Below are 19,050 nucleotides of genomic sequence, written 5' to 3'. Positions count from 1 at the left end.
GCAACCCTACTGGAACCGGACTCGCGGAGGCTAGTGGCAATGCGGGGGGGCTGGCAGATGGCCACAGCTGGGTGGTACACAGACCCGCGTCAGTGAGGGTCCACTGTTAGCAGCCTTAGTACTGAAAAAGAGAGGGGAGTGTGATATAATTATACCTAGCTCCTATGTGGCACTTTTTACCTGCAGCTTTATAAAGGCAGCCAGTGTCATTATCCATAGATGACAGGTGGGGGGAACAGGCACACCCAAAGCCTCCCAGCGGGCCAGTGGTGGAGCCGGGAACAAACCCCTGGTCTCCCGAAGCTCAGACCAGTGCACTATCCACTAGGCAACATTGCCACCTCCAAGTTCCCAAGCGTGTATCCAAGGCACAGAGTCCATCTGAGCTAAGCAAGGTGCTTCTCTTCTGCAAATCTGGCCTGTTTTGGTGCAGACCCGGGCCTCAGTGTGCGCCTGAAAATCGGGCCCCTGGCAGGGCGGCGAGTGGATGCTGCAGGAGAGCCCGCAGGAAGGAGGCCTCGCTTTGGACAACATCCCCATGGCAGCGGCGCCGGTCTCTGAGGCAAAGAAGCTTCCGGCACTTTGGCCTCAAGCACCCGTGCTCTGGAGCAACCGGACCCACTCGAAGCTCACATGCCGCCCCCTTTGCGGCTAGTCCCGCGTGCGCTTCATCCCACTGCGGGGCAGGCGCGGGACCTCTGCTTTCAATGCGTGGGCCCCCCGGCTCCTTTGCAACGTGTCAAGGCACCTTCCCATAGCCCACAGGAGCTGCTTTTCCCTTGCTTCAAACCCAGTACTCCTGGCTCTCGGGCCCTCTTGGGGCTGCCACGCAGAGCAAGATGCTCAGCAGAAGAACAGTACAAGTTTTTTTCTGGCAGAAAATTTGCTAATGAGGGACTCATTAGCATAAGTCACATTATTAGCATATTTTCTGCTGTTTCTTTTTGTGCAAGGGGTTTTTGCATAAAAAGAAGCAGCATGGATGGGGTTTTTGCACAAAAACCCGGTTTTGTGCAAGATCCTTATGCTTATCCGGGGGTTTTGCACACACAAAAAAGTCCTCACTGCTTTTTTTGACGCAAAAACCCCTTGCGCAAAAAGAAACAGCAGAAAATATGCTAATGATGTCACAACTTATGCTAATGAGTCCCTCGTTAGCATATTTTCTGCCAGAAAAATCTTGCAGTGTAGACGTAGCCCTGGGGAACTGGGTTGGGGAGGGGACAAACACAGACCAGTTTCAGGGTGAGACCAGGGCACCTGTCCTATTCCCACCGGTTTGCCTGTCACTTGCCTGCCAAGGGCCCACACACAACAGCAGGGGAACAGGCTTTGCCTGTTCACACTGGTGCTTCACAGCGCTGGTGCTTGCTGTGCTAGGAGAGGCCTTTTCACACCCTGGAGCCAGAAAGTGGCAGCGCAGTGAAGTGCTGGTGCAGACTAGCCTGAGGGGGAACAGATGGAAGATGGGAATTTTCCAGCTGCACTCAGAACCGCCCGCCCACCCCGCTGTGTTCGCACGAGCTGCCCCGCCCTGCGCTCTCGTGGCTGGGAGAAGAGGGTGCACACGGCTGGTCCCTATCCACTGTACCCCTCAGTGAGAGCAGTGGGGCTGGTATTTCAGAGCTCCACCCCCTCCTGCCAGCGAGTGGCCACGCTCGTCCTCTCAGCACCCTGTATCGCACCAGACCCGGGCCAGCATGCAGCTAGACAGGGAGGGGGAGGCAGCCGGGCATTGCGTAGCTGGCCTGAGGCAAGGGCGGCTGCACGTCGGGACACCATGCAGCTGGACAGTGTGAGATAGCACACAGCTGTCACGAGCCACCTCCCCACAGGCCTTCGGCACGCTGTCCAGGATCCAGGCGCTCGGAGGGGGCTGTGTGGGGTGGTTTGTCTTCCCTCCTCGTTGCTCAACTTTAACTTTCTCCTCCCAAATCCCCTTTTCTATTTCCCGCCAGGTGAAGGGCCCAGGGATCTATCAGAGACACGTGAGGGCAACAGCTCTCCTACCCCCTCCCCCCTCCTCCCTCCCCCCAATCCCATCCTGCAGTCAGACAGGAATTGGAGCAAAGCTGAGCCAGACAACACCAGTGGCCGGACTGAAGGTGCCCAGGAGGCAACCATCTTTCTGAGCTTGACATCAGTGGCTGGACTCGAGCGGCAGCCATCTTGCTCCCGGCATCCAGCTGTTCACACCTCACTAGCTAAGTCTCCCTAGAAGTTGGGCCCTTAGCCGGCCACAGAGGGCAGTGGCTGGTGCCGGAGGGCTCATGGGCTATGAGCTGAAACACCACGGTGCCACTGCTGTGCCCACAGTCCCCACAGCACAGTAGTGGGGTGGTGACAAAGGGAGAGACCCAGGGTGTGTCTACACTACATGGCTCCGTCGACGGAGTCTAGAGACATCCCCAGTGTTTCACTGGCCTTCACCGACGAATTCAGGTTTCCTAAGTCCCTCTCTGGTCACAAGAAGCAGAGACATGCCCCCTCCAAAGCACAAGGGCACCACCATTGGCAAAGGCCCACTCAAATACCCCGCCACGGCCTGGTTCCTCTGGGACGGCACGGGTAGGCAGGATCCCGCTTCATTCGGAGCCTGCCTGACCTAACACACTGAAGCGACAGCTCCTTTGCTAGGTACTTCCAGCACCACCCAGGGCTCCTCCCTCTGGCAGCGGGTCCCCGGTGAGGGAGTAGCCGGCAGGGCGATTAGCTTTATGGGCCCCCCTGGGGTGAGGGCCCCCGGAAAAGTTACATGCTATTTACAGAGTCACGGCGGGTGAACGTAATGTGAGTGTGACGCTCATTTCACCTCTACACGTGGAGATAAAACACACTAAAGCAGAGGTTTCCAAACCGCAGGGTGTGTGGGGGGAGAACAAGAGATGAGGCAAGGGGGTGCAGGCCTCAGCCCCAGTCTGTGGGGCTCACACTGGTGCCTTAGTTTCTGCCCTGGACCCAGCGAGGCTAACGCCGGCCCAGCCTGGCCCTCTTACCTTCCTGCAGCCGTGGTCGTCCTCCTCTTCTCCCCGCTGGCTCACCCGGCCGGGCTTCTTACAGATGGAGGGCAGCGTCTGGTTACACGGGCTGTCGTTCCATCTCCCTTCCTGGATTGAACCGCCAAGAGCAGGTCAAGCAAAGGGTCGATCCCAGCAGACACAGCTCTCAAAGGACCCGAGACGGGGTATGTTCAGTGGCAAGCATGGGTCTATGCTGCTCTGCACTACACCATCCTGATGGGTCCCCTCTTCTCTTTCCCGGCCCCCGTTAGGGGGCTGATCTTGCGGAGAACCTCTGGCTGGTCCTAATCCAGCTTAGAAGGCCAGGGACTGAAAGTGGCTGTCGGATGCCTGAATGATATGAGTTTGGGGCACGTGGTCCAGTTCTCAGAGGGCTGCCAACCCACACGTTACAACCACCCCCGGAAACGAGCAGCATCTGCAGGGGAAGGCAAGGACCTGGGTTGTCATGGAGACCACCCACAGGGGCAGGTTTTGGGGGCATTGGTGGCACAGCGCTGGGAAAGGTTCCCCAGCACGGTCTGTGCTGGGCCTGGATGATGGACACAGAGCGTGCCGGTCTCCGAGGCTCTCTGTGCCACGTTCACACCCATCACCCTGGCCGTGGCAGGAATCAGTAAACACTGAATTCACCGTGCACGCACTGAAAACCACTTCCATCGGTAGCACGTGACATTTACCCACCGGCAAAGTCAGAAACGCTCATGAGAACTTACTAGGGCTCAACTGAAGGATACACAGACATGTGGGAGTGACGAGTTGTGTGTTGATGGTTAGAGTTTAACTCTGAATTTCAATGTCTATTGTCATTACATAATTATTGCCTGCCCCCAGGTCATTTCCTGCAGCTCTAAAAATACTTTGAAATAAATATCGATCTCCGGTGAGATTAAAAATAGAAATCGAATTCTGCCAAGCCTGAATTACCTCCCGGCCTTGCAAACTGGGCAGGAAAGGTTCCACACCCCTTCCCACTCCACAATCAGTCCTCACCGGTCCCCAGATGGTCACACAGTCCTCCATGCTATCTCGGAAGTTGTTGGGCTCAAAGGGGTGCCAGTACGTGAACCTCACCGGCGTCCCATCCGACCACTCAAAATTCATCTGCAGCTTGAGGTCGTTAAGGCCAATCCAGAGCTCCTCAACATCTGCCAGGTAGAGAGAGGAAGAGCAGCTCAGAGTCCAGCTCTGGCATCCGGGGTGAACCATGAACTTGACCGAGTGCTGTGGTGCTCAAGAGAAAAGTCTGCCCTCTCCGAGCAGTTGTGGGACGAGGCGAGCTTTTCGTAAGTTACGAGGTGTGTTGGCTGCGATCCGCCTGGGGCAGGGACTGGCTTCCTTGCTATCTATTTGCAGGGTGCCTAGCGCCTCCGCTGGAGTGCTCAGGGGTTACAGATAAATAATAATTTGGAATTTTTTTTTGGAATAATTTGGGAATTTTTGGAGACATCCACGGGATCAGTTTCCAGATCTCACACACTTTGGGCCCCTTTGCAAATCTGAGCCAGCATGAGAACTGGGAATAGAGCCTAGTATGAATGAGATCGCGATACCTTTACTCACTCTAGGTAGTATCTCCCTCTCCTTGTAGCCTCGTTGGGGGCATCCACGCCGTATGGCATTTTACAGAGAGGAAAGACTGCCCAGGAGTTAGGCACTCCACATGGGACTCAGCAAACACAGCTTCAAATCCCCACTGCGTGACCTGGGCAAGTTGTTTAGCCTCTGGGCCTCGGTTCTCCATCTGAACAATGGGGACAACAGCCCTTCCCTGCCCCACTAGGGGGTTGGGGGATGAACACATCCTGAGGGGCTCAGCTGTAGTCCTGGGGGCTGCACACGTACATCTAGTAGCTGTCCCCCCTGAATGCACAGCGGTAAATGTCATGAGGGAGGTGACCATTTTCCTACAAGCCACCTGTATAGACAAGAACGTGTCTGTGCCGCACGGAGCCATGCGGGGTAGGCACCATGCCGGTGAAGACAGGGGCTCCCCCAAAGGTCCGATTCCCCCCGCGCTGACCTGGGCCCCCAGCCTGCCCCACATGCAAAGCATGCAGACCGGCTTTAACCCTTACCTTGCTTGATCTGCTTGGTGACAAACTCCAGCTCGGAGAGCGTGTGGATGCTCACCAGGTCCCCGCCGCCGCGCAAGCAGGTCTTCTTGGCGTCTTGCCAGCTCTTCTTTTCGCCAACCAGCCGGTAGCAGCTGGACTGGAAGGGCTGCCAGCTAGGCTCACAATCCACCTTCACCTCCGACCAGGAGTCTGCAGGGACACGGAGCAGACTGCTGAGGTCACTGACTCCTGGCACGGCTCCTTCTGTACCCTGGCTCCTCCCCAGTGCAGGTGTCTGTGGCAGGAGAGGCAGAGCCCCCAGGCAGAAGAAATAAACCAGACCGGAGTTACTGAGCCCAGTGATTCTGCTGTTGAGTGACGGGGGCAGGGAACATCGCAGAGGTGACTTATTCTGAACTCCCCCAGCCGTGGCCAGATTCCATCTCCATGTGGCACGTTCTCTGCCATTCCCTCCTCCGCAGGCCCACTGCCAGCCTCCACGCGAGGAGTCGCCTGCTCCAGGAGTTCCCCTGGGGCTGCCCCGCTCCCCACGTGGCATCCAAATACCAGCCTCTGGGTCAGCTGACTTCACAAGGCTTTCAAGGGTCTTCTTGCAGTTTGAGAAGAGCACTTAGAGTCTCCCTTTTTAGACCTCTTCTTCCTACCCCCACCATGGAGCGTGTACATCAGTCAGGCCAGCTCACAGCCTATGGGCCAGGAGCGCCTAAACGCCGTGGCCACGTGGCAGCTGGACTTTACGTGGGGCCCTACCAGATTTCATGCTCTGTGATTTGTGTTTCATGGCCGTGAATTCATGAATTTAGGCAACGAGCACTGTAAGCCGCAGTCTAATTCTCGGCAGATGAACGTCCACATGGCATGAACTGTCGCCATCACAATCAGCCTTGTAACGTAGGTTGCTCTGGGTGGGTACATCTACACTACATGCCTCTGTCGGCAGAGGCGTGTAGATTTGTTTGTTCGGCAAAGGTAAATGAAGCCGTGATTTAAATGATCGCGGCTTCATTTACATTTACATGGCTGCCGCGCTGAGCCGACAAACAGCTGATCAGCTGTTTGTCGGCTCGCCGCTAGTCTGGACGTTCCCCCTGTCGACATCAAAGCCCTTTGTCGGCAGCCCTGGTAAACCTCATTCCACGAGGAATAACGGGGCTGCCGACAAAGGGCTTTGATGTCGACAGGGGGAACGTCCAGACTAGCGGCAAGCCGACAAACAGCTGATCAGCTGTTTGTCGGCTCAGCGCGGCAGCCATGTAATGAATGATCATTTAAATCACGGCTTCATTTACCTTTGCCTACAACCCTAATCTACATGCCTCTGCCGACAGAGGCATGTAGTCTAGACACAGCCTGTTTGTACAGCACCTAGCGCAACAAGGGGCTGGTGCAGGACTGGGACTCATAGGGGCACACTGCCACACTACAAACAGTACCACTGAAATGGCAACACAACAAGCACACGCTGACAGCCCCAGCAGGCACAGCCAAAGAACGTTCACACTAGGGATGTTAAATATCGGTTAATTGAATAGTCAAGTAACCTCATGAATTCTTATCAGTTAGTCAACTATTCTATAGTCCCCAGGGGCGGGTTGGCACCCACTGTATCAGAGGCAGCAGTGTAGGGTGCCAGGCAGGAGCTGGTCCACAGGGGAGCCAGTTTAAAAACCAGCTCCCCTTCTGGACCAGCTGCCTGTCACCTAGTTGTGGGTGTCTAAGGAGCGTCTAAGCTCCTGGACCTGGCACAAGCCAGAACTGAGCCAGGCTGCCTGCCCACCTGGCTCCTAATACACTTTCAATGCAGAGCCGCAGTGAGGTAGGTTCTGGACCCGGCAGGAGCCAGAACTGAGCCAGGCTGCTGGCCAGTCTGCTAAAAAATTGATTGGAAAGGGTGGGGGGAGGGAAATGCGTGTAGTCTGTAACATTAACTTGTACGGCTCTGCTTATCAGTTAATCAGCTACAGTATTACATCCCTTGTTCACACCGGAGTCTAGGCCCAGGCTGACAGAGACCAGTGTGGGGGATGGTCCAGTTTTAGCCAGGAGCGCCCTTCTGAGCCATGCAGCTGGCTTGGCTTAGCTCGCCTCTCAGCAGGCCTACCCAGAATGCCTTGCACTCACCCGAAGGCGGAGGAGAGGCTGACGTGCTTTAGTGGCTGGGAGACCTGGCCCACGTGGGGCTGAGGACTGGCGCATTCGAGATAACAATCAGCTACGAAGCAGAGCAGCTAGTTCAAGGATTTAGTGCATCAGACACCAAGGAAGGCTTCGGATTGGGTGGCAGTGATGTAACACCCAGAGAGGTGCCGCCTCCCTTTCCCTCTGGAACAGGATGGCAGCTCCCGTTTTGCCTCCTCCCATTTCCATTCCATAATTGCACCGAGCGTCTCGAGGCTGCGTCGTCTGGGGGGGAATAGTTCTCGTCTCATGTGGCTGTGTTGCCTGATCTAAGATTACGTGTTAATTTCTAATTACCACCTCTATGGCTGACAGGGTCTTTGTCCCAGGCCCAGTATTCAATTATTCTGTGGTTGGGAGCCCTGATGTGCACAGTTGCAACACTCACACTATAGAAACTCTCGTCTATTTACAAATATCGTTTATTAACCCAGTGAGCACAGTCACGAATATCCCAATTTCATAAGATAGACAGGGAATGTCCATCAACATTTCCATACCACGTAATCACACCATTCCTTCTAGAACAACCTTGGGTGTTAGCCCATCACCTCTCTCATTACCTTCACCTTCTCCATCATCACCAGGGGCCATAATTCCAAGGGTGACATCTTCTTCTCCTCATCGCCCCTAGGCCAGGGTCCCATTTTTATAATACGTGATGCTGACATGTTTGATGCATATTCAGTAGGGGACGTGTTCAATGTTGAAGTGTCCTTTTCCTATAGGTCAATGTATCATTGCTCTCGTCTTACTATCCTATACGTCAATTCGTTACCATGGCCTTCGTTGTCATCCATCACATGCTGTGTCCTGATTATTCAGCTCAGCCTGAACCAGTTATTTTGGGACTTTTTATATTAATGATGCATCTGCTGAGTCTGAGGGCATTTTGCCTAACACCATCCTAGTTGGGTGAAAAGTCCGAGACATAAGTTCCCCTTTACAGTCTAGGGAAGCTATAAATAAGCTATGGCCTGTGTCTGGGTGAGACCCGGGGCTCAACCACAGAAATTTGCTAACCTTAGCTTCTGCTGATCTTGCAAATGGCCTGTTACAGCCTTTAGAAGATTTCTTGCATTACTGTTACCTCTGTACTAAATCTACCCATTCATATATTAATGAGTGAATCCAAATCAACACAACCATAGTGGTAGCATGATAGGCAAGCAACTTAATAGGCTACAGCTGAAAGGCAGGAGGCACACCCACCTGGGCCCTGTAGTCCCCACCTGGCAGACACAAGGCAGTGGAGTTGAAAGGGGCCGGGAGGAGGGAAGGGAGTAGCATTTCCACGGCGCACACTAGAATTCTGGCAGCTCCCCCCACAGGGAAATGAGCTGAACCTGTAAAGTGATCAGCCCCCTCAAACATCCTCCTAGACCTTAAGAAGACAGATTTTCTGCCGCTTTGCACTATGGGTAGTCACTGTGCAGAGCAGTTCCAATGAGGGCAAAACCAGAAGGGTGACATTTAACCCCCCGTTTTACACAAAGATGAATGACTAGCCTAAGGAAAGGCAGGGGACAATTAGGCCACGTCTACACTAGGGATGTAAGCGACTAGTCGACTATCTGATAAGCAAAAGCTTATCCGACAGTTGACTACTCCCTCGACTAGCAGGGTGCGTCTAGATTACATTTTTCTTTCAAAAGAAGATATGCAAATTCCACATTAATTTGCATATCTTCTTCTGATCGTTTTTTCGAAAAAGCAAGCAGTCTGGACATAGTTCTTTCGGAAAAAAACCCCTTTTTCGAAAGAATGCTGTAAAACTCATTTTTTGATGAAGAAGTGTTCTTTCGAAAAAGTGGGTTTTTTTCTGAAAGAACCGTGTCTAGACTGCTTGCTTTTTCGAAAAAGCGATAGGAAGAAGATATGCAAATTCACGCTGAATTCGCATATCTTCTTTTGAAAGAAAAACGTAGTCTAGACGCACCCTCAGAGGCAGCAAGGGGGGAGGAGGAGCCAGTGATGGGGGAAGCCAACAGGCTCTTAATACATTTAAAACACAGAAGCGCAGCAGGGAGGACCTGGCATGAGCCGGGACAGCTGATTCCTGGCTCGCATTGGGTTCCCCCCACTGCGCGTTAGCCTTTTAAATGTATTAAGAGCTGATAGACTCTTAATATTTTCAAAAGGCAGAGCTACAGTGGGGTTAGCTGCTGGACTGGGAGCTAACCCCGCTGCGGCTCCCCCACTTATCGACTTGTGGATGGAAAATCCATCCACTAGTCAATTAGTTGATTAAACTAAATTTAACATCCCTACTCTACACTGCAGAGCCAATATCACCTCAGCCAGTGCGGCACAGAGGCAGCATCCACCAGCAGGAATTCTGCCGACAGAGCCACACCACTCCGAGAACAGCATTAGAGATGCTGACCTACGCGCTCCTCTCTCGGCATGGCTGCGACCACACGCGGGTTTTGCTGGCACAGCTGTCAGGGGAGTGAGAGTTTTTTACGCTCCCAGTTGACATAGCTACGTGGCCTGACTTTATAGCACAGAATCACAGAACTGGGAGGAAACTTGAGAGGTCCTTGTAGTAAGATGAGGGCCTGAAGTGTGAGCCCACGTATCACAGGCTGGGTCAGAGGCCTGAGGCCTACCCGGCAACTGTCAACACTTTGCTAACATAAAGCAGAGTGAAGCTGTGAGCAAGAGGCATGCCCTGCTCACAGAACTTGGCAAGAACAGGGCTGATATTACAGTCATCAAGTCCAGTCCCCGGCACTAATGGCAGGAAAAGCACCATCTAGAGTCTAGACCATCCCTGACAGCTGTGTGTTAACCTGTTCTTAAAAATCTCCAAAGATTGAAATTCTACAACCTCCCTAGGCAATTTATTCCAGTGCTCAACCACCCTGTCATGGCCATGAGGGGTGGTCAGCAGCCTGGGGACTAAAGGGTTAACTATGTCCCTTGTACCTAGCCAGGTAGCAGTCAGCCAATAGAAATGCAGGTAGGGATTTTTGGGTTTTCCCTCCTTTGTCTCTGAGCCAGTTTGCTCTCTAGATACTGAGGGAGACAGAAGACATGTCTCTCTCCAAGAAAAATACTCTTCATAATACGTAAGTAGGGTAAAGTCTAGAAAAATCCATCAGGTTTTATTGTTTTCTGGTTTGGGAATTTGGATCTGATGTCTGTGCTGTTAGAAATAGATTTTCCTCTCTTTTGTAATTAAATTTTGGCCTATGGGAGAATCCTCCATGAGTATATTAATTGGTGGCTCTTACCACCTAGCCATTCCAACTATGCTTGCAATTGCGGTATTGTTTTGATAATAAAAGTTCTTTTTTATTTAACCTGGTATTGGTTAATTTGTGTGTCCTGGTTTTACTTTAGGGCTGAGATTTCCTAAGTGATCTCTTCCCTGGTTTTCTTACCATTACTTGGGTGGTGGCAGAGGTTTTTATTCTCCAAAGTCCAGGAATTAGGATTTGAGGGGGAGTTTTTGTACCAAAGCCTGTTGAGATCAGGTTTTGGGGTGCTTTTGCGAGCCCCCACTTCTGCGTTCATCATGCCAGAGTGGGGAACAGCCATGACACACCCTGATAGAGAGGTCTAATTTAAACCTCCCTTCCTGCAATTTAAGCCCATTGCTTCTTGTTCTGTCCTCAGAGGCCAAGGAGAACAATTTTTCTCCCACCTCCTCATAACACCCTTTTAAATACTTGAAAACGGCTGTCATGTCCCCTCTCAGTCTTCTCTTTCCTAAACTAAACAAGCCCAGTTCTTTCAGTCTTCCCTCACAGGCCATGTTTTCTAGGCCTTTAACAATTTTTGTTGGTCTTTGCACCTGCTCCAATTTCTCCACGTGCTGCCTGAAACATGGAGAAATCACCACAGAGCACAGCAGAAGACTCACTTCCCGTATCTCGCTTCCAACACCCCGGTTAACATGTCCCAGGATGACGACTGCTTTCTGTCACTGTCACACTGTTGACTCATATTTAGCTTGTGGTCCACTCTGGCCTCCAGATCCCTTTCTGCAGGACTCCTTCCTAGGCAGGCATTGGCTTGAGTTTGGAGGAGAACCTCTCAACTTCCAACTTCTTGCCCAAACCACTGGGTACAAGCTCCAGCCTGCAAGCCTCCCACCAGCAGCCTGGCATGGGATGTTTTAATACATCCCAACTGGCAGTGCAGAGGCTGCGGAAGAGGTGGACAGCAATCAAAAGAAACCAGTGTGGCAACCTCAGAGAGCTGTCTGCTTTGCAGGATAGGCAGGGGTGCCTGGTGAGGGAGCGCCTGGGGGGCTACCAACCATGACCTCTCCCCCCCCCCGCACCTGGGGAAGGGCTGGGAAAATCCCTCTCCATCCCAGGCACCCCATCTCTGCCCCAGCTGAGGCCCCCAGGGGAACAGTGGAGCCATGGGCCTGGCACAGGCAGCAAAAGCCTGCCCTCAATGGCAGCAGTGGGGGAAGCAGAGCAAGGTGGCCACCAGTCCCCCCGCTATGTTGCTCCGCCTCCTGCCGGTGAGCATGTGGACAGCCCTGCCTCTCCCGCAAGCAGCATTGCCCCACCTTCCCTGCCACTGCATGGGAACTCCTTCCGGGCCTCCTCGCTAATCCCCTGGATGCCCAGGGACTCTGGCCTGGCTGGCTGCTGGCCGGCCCTTTGCCCCTCCTGCCTATGGTGTTTGGAGAGCCTGTGCCCCCTTGTGCACTCCCTGGGCAAAGGTTTCCCCTGGCTACTGGGCAAGGGTGGAGTCCTTGTTCCCTCTGCAGAAGATACACCCATCTCCAGGAACTGGCAGGGACCCTGAGAGGTCAAGTTCAGTCCCCTGCCCTCGCAGCAGGACCAAGCACCATCCCTGACAGATTTGCCCCAGATCCCTAAATGGCCCCTCCAGGATTGAATTCCCAACGCTGGGTTGAGCAGGCCAATGCTCACACCTCTGAGCTGTCCCTCCCCCTAGAAGGGGACTGCTCAGCCCTAGCCACTGGAATAAAACCCCAGCTGCAGTGAGGACAGACAACAAGTCTGCCCCAAGGGTTGCGGGGAAGCTGCCCTTGGAAGGGACGTGCGTGATCAGCCTGCCCCCAGCCCAAGTGCAAGGTGGGGCAGAGGCAGGCCCCCAGCTGTAACCCAGAGACCCTGAGCACCCTCATTTTCATTCCCCTCTTCCCTTACCCCTAAGAAAACCAACCCAATATCGACAACCAAAATACCCCAATACTGACAGAGTGCGGCCGGGGAGGGGCGAGCGGGGTTGTTTTGTTATCCAAAGAAAGAAAAAGGAAGGCGGGGGAAGAAGAAAAGGAGAGAGATGCCTGGCTGCAGGGGCTGGGGTGGAGCGCTGCGCGGCCGGCAGTCCCTCCAGCTCACCTGTCGTGAACGGGTCGGAGGTGGCATTGGGTTTCTTCTTGCAGACGTAGGGCAGTGCGATGCTGCAGTCCCTGTTCTGCCAGCCCCCCGAGGACTCCGTCCGGATCACCCCACAGTTTTCTTCACTGGGATTGTCAGGCTGGTCTACATGGAGGAGGTTGGGGGTGAGGCGAAGGGAGGAAGAGGAGGATGGGTAGGGAAAATACAAGCATTAGAGCCCATCGCCAGGACTACAACAGAGTTAAATCACAGCACAGGAGTTTCCCATCTAATGCACACTGCCAGATGCATCAGCAAAAGGCGTGACATCCTGCAATCCTGCTTTTGGGGCACTACTATACAGCAGGGGAAATTTCGTCCTGACCCCGAAACTGGCAATCAGCATATGCCTGGAAGCATAAAGGTCTGGGGCCTCTAAAACTTCAGCTAGGGTATGTCTACACTAGCTCGTTAATTAGAGCTAGGTAGGCAAATGAGGGCAACCGGGGTTGCAAATGAAGCCTGGGATTTAAATATCCCGGGCTTCATTTGCATGTTCCCAGGCGCCGCCATCTTTAAATCCCCCTTAGTCCGAACTAACTGCCCGCAGCCAGACGCGGCAGTTAAACGTTAATTCAAACTAACTCCTTAGTCTGAATTAACTGTTACTCCTCATTCCATGACCTCGAGGAGTAACAGTTAATTCGAACTAAAGAGTTAATTCGAATTAACGTTTAACTGCCGCGTCTACCCACAGGCAGTTAGTTCGGACTAAGGGGGATTTAAAAATGGTGGCGCCCGGGAACATGCAAATGAAGCCCGGGATATTTAAATCCCAGGCTTCATTTGCAACCCTGGTTGCCCTCATTTGCCTACCTAGCTCGAATTAACGAGCTAGTGTAGACATACCCCTAGTGTCCTGGCAGGTGCTGTTCCATTCAGGTCAATATGTAATCCTAAAACTTCCTAGGGTCCAATTTTCTGAGGTGTTGAGCATCCACATCTACCTTTGAATCCAGCCCCCTAAACTAGCTCCCCCCAATAACATCCTGCCCTAGCACTCGCCAATGGTTACACACGCACAGAGAAACGAAAGCAGTGGCTTTAAGATGTTGCCTTTAAAATTAACTGCATGCCCCCGAGGGCTTGTATCATGGAATGCATTAAACAAGGACAGCCAGCTGGCCTTTTATTACACAGGACCTTCGTTATTTCGTATTCCACGGCAAAAAGTTACATCAAGATGGAGTTTAGATTGAGAGTAACTATGCTACTAACTTAGGCTAGGTCTACACTACCAGGTTATTTCGAAATTACTTATTTCGAAATAAGAACTCCCGAAATAACTATTTTGAAATAGCACGTCCATGCAACAGGGAAGCCTCGAAATGAGTCTGAGACAGGCTCCCTTAATGTGGACGCGCTACCTCGACTTACAGCCCAAGGAAGCACTGAGGAGTAATTACTGGGAGTCGTTATTTCAAAACAACAGCAGCTGAGCGACCACCCTACCGCTATTTCAAAATAGCAATTTTGAAATAGGCGTTATTCCTCGCAGAACGAGGGGGTTATTATTTCAAAATAACAAGCTCGCCATTTCAAAACAATTTCGAAATAACAGGCTTGCTGGACGCTCACCTTGTTATTTCGAAATAACTCTGTAGTGTAGACATGCCCTTAGGGATCAAGACCATTACAGGGATGCTGGAATTATCCACAAAGCAAGCCCTGTAAACTGAGGAAATTCAGAGTTAAAGTGACATTTCAGATGAATCCAGACAGGATGAGAGATGGAAATTCACAGTTAAGGCACCCAACCCTTAACTCAGCCCTGCTGTGAAATAACCACAGCATTACAATTAAGACACTTTAGTGTCTGTAGTTCCAGATTACAGTAAATTAAAGTTTAAGATATTCACTTTCTAGCATAGTTTTTCCCCCCTTCCCAGCACCAGGGTGAAATTCTGAGCCAACTGCAGACCATGGCAAAACTCCCATCGAAGTCAATGGAGCCAGGATCTCACCCCAGGAATACTGCAGTCTGAACAGTCACCTCCCACATCAGGTTTCATGTGGCCTGGAGTTCCATGGATCCATGGAGTCTCTTACATGGCCCAGATTTCTCTGGTGTCAAGCGGCACACAGTTCCATGACAACTCCTGTTCCATGCACACTATTCCCTGGCATCCGGCACCTCTGAGACTCAGTGCCGATGTCCTTATTCCCACTTGGACCCATGCATCATGCAGAGCAAAGAGAGATGATGTAATTCCACCGATGGCAAAGTGCTGCTGTCAACTGGCACGGTCTCTCTTGCCAGTGTGCCAGCTACGTACCAGCAAGTAAACCTACTGGTTAAATCCTGCAGCAGCCTGGACCATCTGTTTTTAGGCTTCTGGGACAGGATGCTGGGCTTTGCCACAGCCACCCACCAAAGGATCTCTACCACCCTGGCTCCTCCGCCAGGCTGCCTACAGACAGCATCTACGTCTGCCTTTGTGTCTCTCCTGCTGCGAGCTGGCCAGGACCTCGCCCTGCTGCGTCACCCTCGGCCTTACCGCTTTCCCAGTTGAGGTACTTCAGAGGTGAGTTGTCGGACCACTGCCAGCCCCCGTTCATATCCAGGTCATTGAGCCCAATCCAGAGGGTGGAGCTGTATCCTGTCAGCAGCCCTGGACAGAGAGAGGGGGACAGCATCATGCATCTCCTGTTCCCGGAAAGCCTCATCAGCAACGCAGCTCATGTCCAGCGGACACAACAAGGCCCCCGGAGCAGCTTCGGCAAACATGGCTTCCTCCGGGCCCGGCTCCGCGGTTCACGAACTGCCACAGCGCCGGGGGCTGCTGGCCCACCCACCCCAAACACCAGACTGAGCCCTCCTGCCAGCCTAAGGCCCGGGAGGGTGAAACCTGCCCTCCTCACGCTGTCTCTCTTCTGTGGCTAACTTGCGGCCATCGCTCACCAGGCTGCTAAGCCAGAGACTTTCAGGAAAAAACAAACCAAAAAAATCATCACACGCGCAGCAAAGCGCCAGCTACGGCCCACGCATTCGCTGCAGCCTGTCGGTGCGCATCACCGCCCCCACCCGGACGGCAGCGGGAGGGACCCGCGCACCACGGCAGGGAAAAGCGTTCCGGGGGGCATCAGAGATACACCTCCCGTGGGATAACAGGGCCTGCTCCTAAATCTGGGCAGCAGGCTGGAAACTCGCTGGTCAGACAGAACCGCTGGGGGAACCCGCCTGCCTCCCCTTCAGACCGGCTGCTAAACCCCCGTATGGCTCTGAGGCTGCCGCACCCCGTTAGTCACCTGGGCGGCGCTACCGGGTCCTTAGCAGTGTGAACGGCTGGAGAGCCTGCCTCTGCCAAGCTCCAGCCGGCCGGCGCGGTCCTGCCGCCCCACAGGTCTCTCCCCTTGCAGGACACAGGCTCTCACCCCAGAAGGGGTTAACACACGAGGCTTCAGAGAAGTGTCTACGAACCCAGGGAGCTGCTAGCCAAGAGCTCAAAGGCAGGTTTATACAGCGGCTTCCATCCAGGCTTCCCGACGCAGCCGAGCCCAGCTCGCCCCTCCCAGCCCCGATCCATCGGGATAACAGGCACACGCCCACCCAGCGCCTGCTCCGCCCACGCAGGGCAGTGAGAACTCACAAAAACCTACTCCAGCCCGGCGTGCAAGGGGCTGATTTGCTGTACAGCTCCGAGCACCTCTGTGCAGCCACGCCTGCTGCGGGTATGTGGACGTGTCCCAAGCAGCCGGGGTGCTCAGAAGCAGCAGAGCAGAGGCGAAAAGGAGAGCAGGACAGCTGCCCCCGTTCAGACCTCTCCCCGGGGCCACGCTCGACTAAAAGCCGTGCTGGAGGCCAAGTGCAGGCACTCCGTGGTACCGTGTCCCCTGCCCAGGGAACCGGGGCCCCCATCCAAGGGCCCCTTACCCAGGCTGGCGCTGGGCACACTCACCGTTGATGTAGGTCTGCTCGTGGATCTCCGTGATGCTCAGCAGGTTGGCCCCTTGCTGCTCGCAGCTGCTCCACGCCTCCCGCCAGGACAGGGTGGACTGGAAGTTGAACTGGTAGCAGCTGTTGGTCAGGTGATCCTTGTCCCAGAAGGTCTCGCAGTCATTGCCTGGGGAGGGGGGGTTGCGGGGCAGGGAGAGCCGGGGGTTACCGCTGATGCCGCCGCACAGCCAGCAGGAGACGGATAGTCCCTGTTCGGCTTCTTACAGAGGCTGCAGTTTCCTTTCAGGGATACCCCAAAGGCAGGCCGCGCCCACTGGAGCCCCGACGGGCGGGGGTAGCCTCTGGCCAGGTGTGAGACCGCGGCAAATGCAGCGTAGCAGGCAGAAAACCGGCCTTTTCTGACCAGGGCAGGACTACGGCACACGAGTAACCCTGGGCAGCACCTTCCTCGGCCCGGCCTCCCTCTGCCCGCCAGGGACATGGGGAGTTCAGGGCCGGCCCGAGGAAGGATCGCAGAACCCAGCCCGCAGAGGGTGAAGCCAGCGTGGGGCGGGGGCCTGGCTCTCTCCACTCGTGCTGCTCTTGGAGTCGCCCATGGAGGAGATGCTGAGAACGTCCACCAGGGCCTCAGGGCCCAGGCGCTAACAAGGCAAGCGCTGAAAGAAGGGCTGGGGATGCACCCAACGGCAAAGCACCCTCCCACCCTGAATTAAATGCCAGGCCATGTGGCTGGAGGATAAGGGACGCTGGGGCCTTTGCTGCCTTCACCTTGGTGCTGGGAGGTGACTTTATAGCTTCCTCCCCGGTCAGCACTGTCAAGCGCCTTTGAGAGGAAAAGCTGCATTGCCCTGTGTCAACAGCATGGAGCCCCACCAGATACCAGGCTGGTATCCCCCACGCCCTAGCTAGAGCCAGGCTGGTATCCCCCATGCCCTCACTAGAGCCAGGCTGGTATCCCCCACGCCCTAGCTAGAGCCAGGCTGGTATCCCCCACACCCTAGCTAGAGCCAGGCTGGTATCCCCCATGCCCTCACTAGAGCCAGGCTGGTATCCCCCACGCCCTCACTAGAGCCAGGCTGGTATCCCCCACGCCCTCACTAGAGCCAGGCTGGTATCCCCCACGCCCTAGCTAGAGCCAGGCTGGTATCCCCCATGCCCTCACTAGAGCCAGGCTGGTATCCCCCACGCCCTAGCTAGAGCCAGGCTGGTATCCCCCATGCCCTCACTAGAGCCAGGCTGGTATCCCCCACGCCCTCACTAGAGCCAGGCTGGTATCCCCCACGCCCTCACTAGAGCCAGGCTGGTATCCCCCACGCCCTCACTGGAGCCAGGCTGGTATCCCCCACGCCCTCACTGGAGCCAGGCTGGTATCCCCCACGCCCTCACTGGAGCCAGGCTGGTATCCCCCACGCCCTCACTAGAGCCAGGCTGGTATCCCCCACGCCCTCACTAGAGCCAGGCTGGTATCCCCCACGCCCTCACTAGAGCCAGGCTGGTATCCCCCACGCCCTCACTAGAGCCAGGCTGGTATCCCCCACGCCCTCACTAGAGCCAGGCTGGTATCCCCCACACCCTCACTAGAGCCAGGCTGGTATCCCCCACGCCCTCACTAGAGCCAGGCTGGTATCCCCCACACCCTCACTAGAGCCAGGCTGGTATCCCCCACGCCCTCACTAGAGCCAGGCTGGTATCCCCCACATGTCTGCAGCTTCCAACCCCTCACCAGTGCTCGGCTGGTATCCCTGACACAATCCTCTCTGCCCCATGCAATGCCCAGCTGGCATCACCTCCCTCCCCCATTGTTTAAGCTTCCAGCCAGGCCAACCGCCACTCACTCTTAATGGGGCAGAAGCCCCATCGTTCATCCTTGCCGTAATCCTGCGTGGTGGCGCACCAGAGATGGCCGTCCTCCCGCCCCGTGCTGGTGCAGCCGTGGAACCACTGGTTGTCGTACTTGAAGGGGATGGTGCAGGGCTTCCCGTGGGAATTGCCCTGGATGGTGTAAATTTCTGCAGCGGGAAAGAGTGAGAGAGTCGAACCCTCCCTCAGACTCCCTTCCCCGGGAAAGAGCAGCCGAGGGAGCCTGCCCTGCCGAGCCCGCCGGGACAGCGGGGCCAGAGGGTGCAGCACTGAATGCCGGCTCAGCCCCTTCTTCCCCCGACGTACGCAGAATGGACTCGGCCAGCCCTAGATTTATTATTCCCCCCACCCCAGATCTTCCGTCATTAGTCTGAGCTTTCAGAACCCGGTTGGCCCGACTCTCCATTGCCCGGCGTCTGGGGGAGTCACATCAGCAGCGCAAAGCTGCTGCAAAATGCTGTTCCTGATTCATGCCCACTCCACACTGGCAGAGAGCCAGGCCCCTCGACCACGTCTACACTAGCACGTGTGTCAGTCAGGGGCAGGCCTCCCTGGAAGCTGAGCGCTTGTGCGGCCATGGGGGAGAGATTCCAGTGCTGCCCAGCTGAGGAGCCGAGTGCCCGTGGCTAGGTTTGCATTTC

General features: G+C 54.8%; 1 protein-coding gene across 2 annotated transcripts in view; it reads right to left on the bottom strand.

Moving 5' to 3' along the window:
* The window catches only part of MRC2 (mannose receptor C-type 2), an 84,937-nt gene that overhangs the window by 31,407 nt on the left and 34,480 nt on the right, over window positions 1–19,050 (bottom strand). For both annotated transcript variants that reach the window (XM_075911591.1, XM_075911590.1), the window contains exons 3-9: window positions 18,385–18,558; window positions 16,551–16,715; window positions 15,150–15,263; window positions 12,613–12,756; window positions 5,099–5,287; window positions 4,014–4,168; window positions 2,997–3,107 (exon numbers count right to left, since the gene is read on the bottom strand). In XM_075911591.1, coding sequence (XP_075767706.1) covers window positions 2,997–3,107; window positions 4,014–4,168; window positions 5,099–5,287; window positions 12,613–12,756; window positions 15,150–15,263; window positions 16,551–16,715; window positions 18,385–18,558 — 1,052 coding nt within the window. The remainder of the gene's footprint in view (window positions 1–2,996; window positions 3,108–4,013; window positions 4,169–5,098; window positions 5,288–12,612; window positions 12,757–15,149; window positions 15,264–16,550; window positions 16,716–18,384; window positions 18,559–19,050) is intronic.

The sequence above is a fragment of the Pelodiscus sinensis genome, chromosome 29 (genome assembly GCF_049634645.1).
Source record: "Pelodiscus sinensis isolate JC-2024 chromosome 29, ASM4963464v1, whole genome shotgun sequence".
NCBI classification, from domain to species: Eukaryota; Metazoa; Chordata; order Testudines; family Trionychidae; genus Pelodiscus; species Pelodiscus sinensis.
This window is presented reverse-complemented; position numbering and strand designations above follow the sequence as displayed.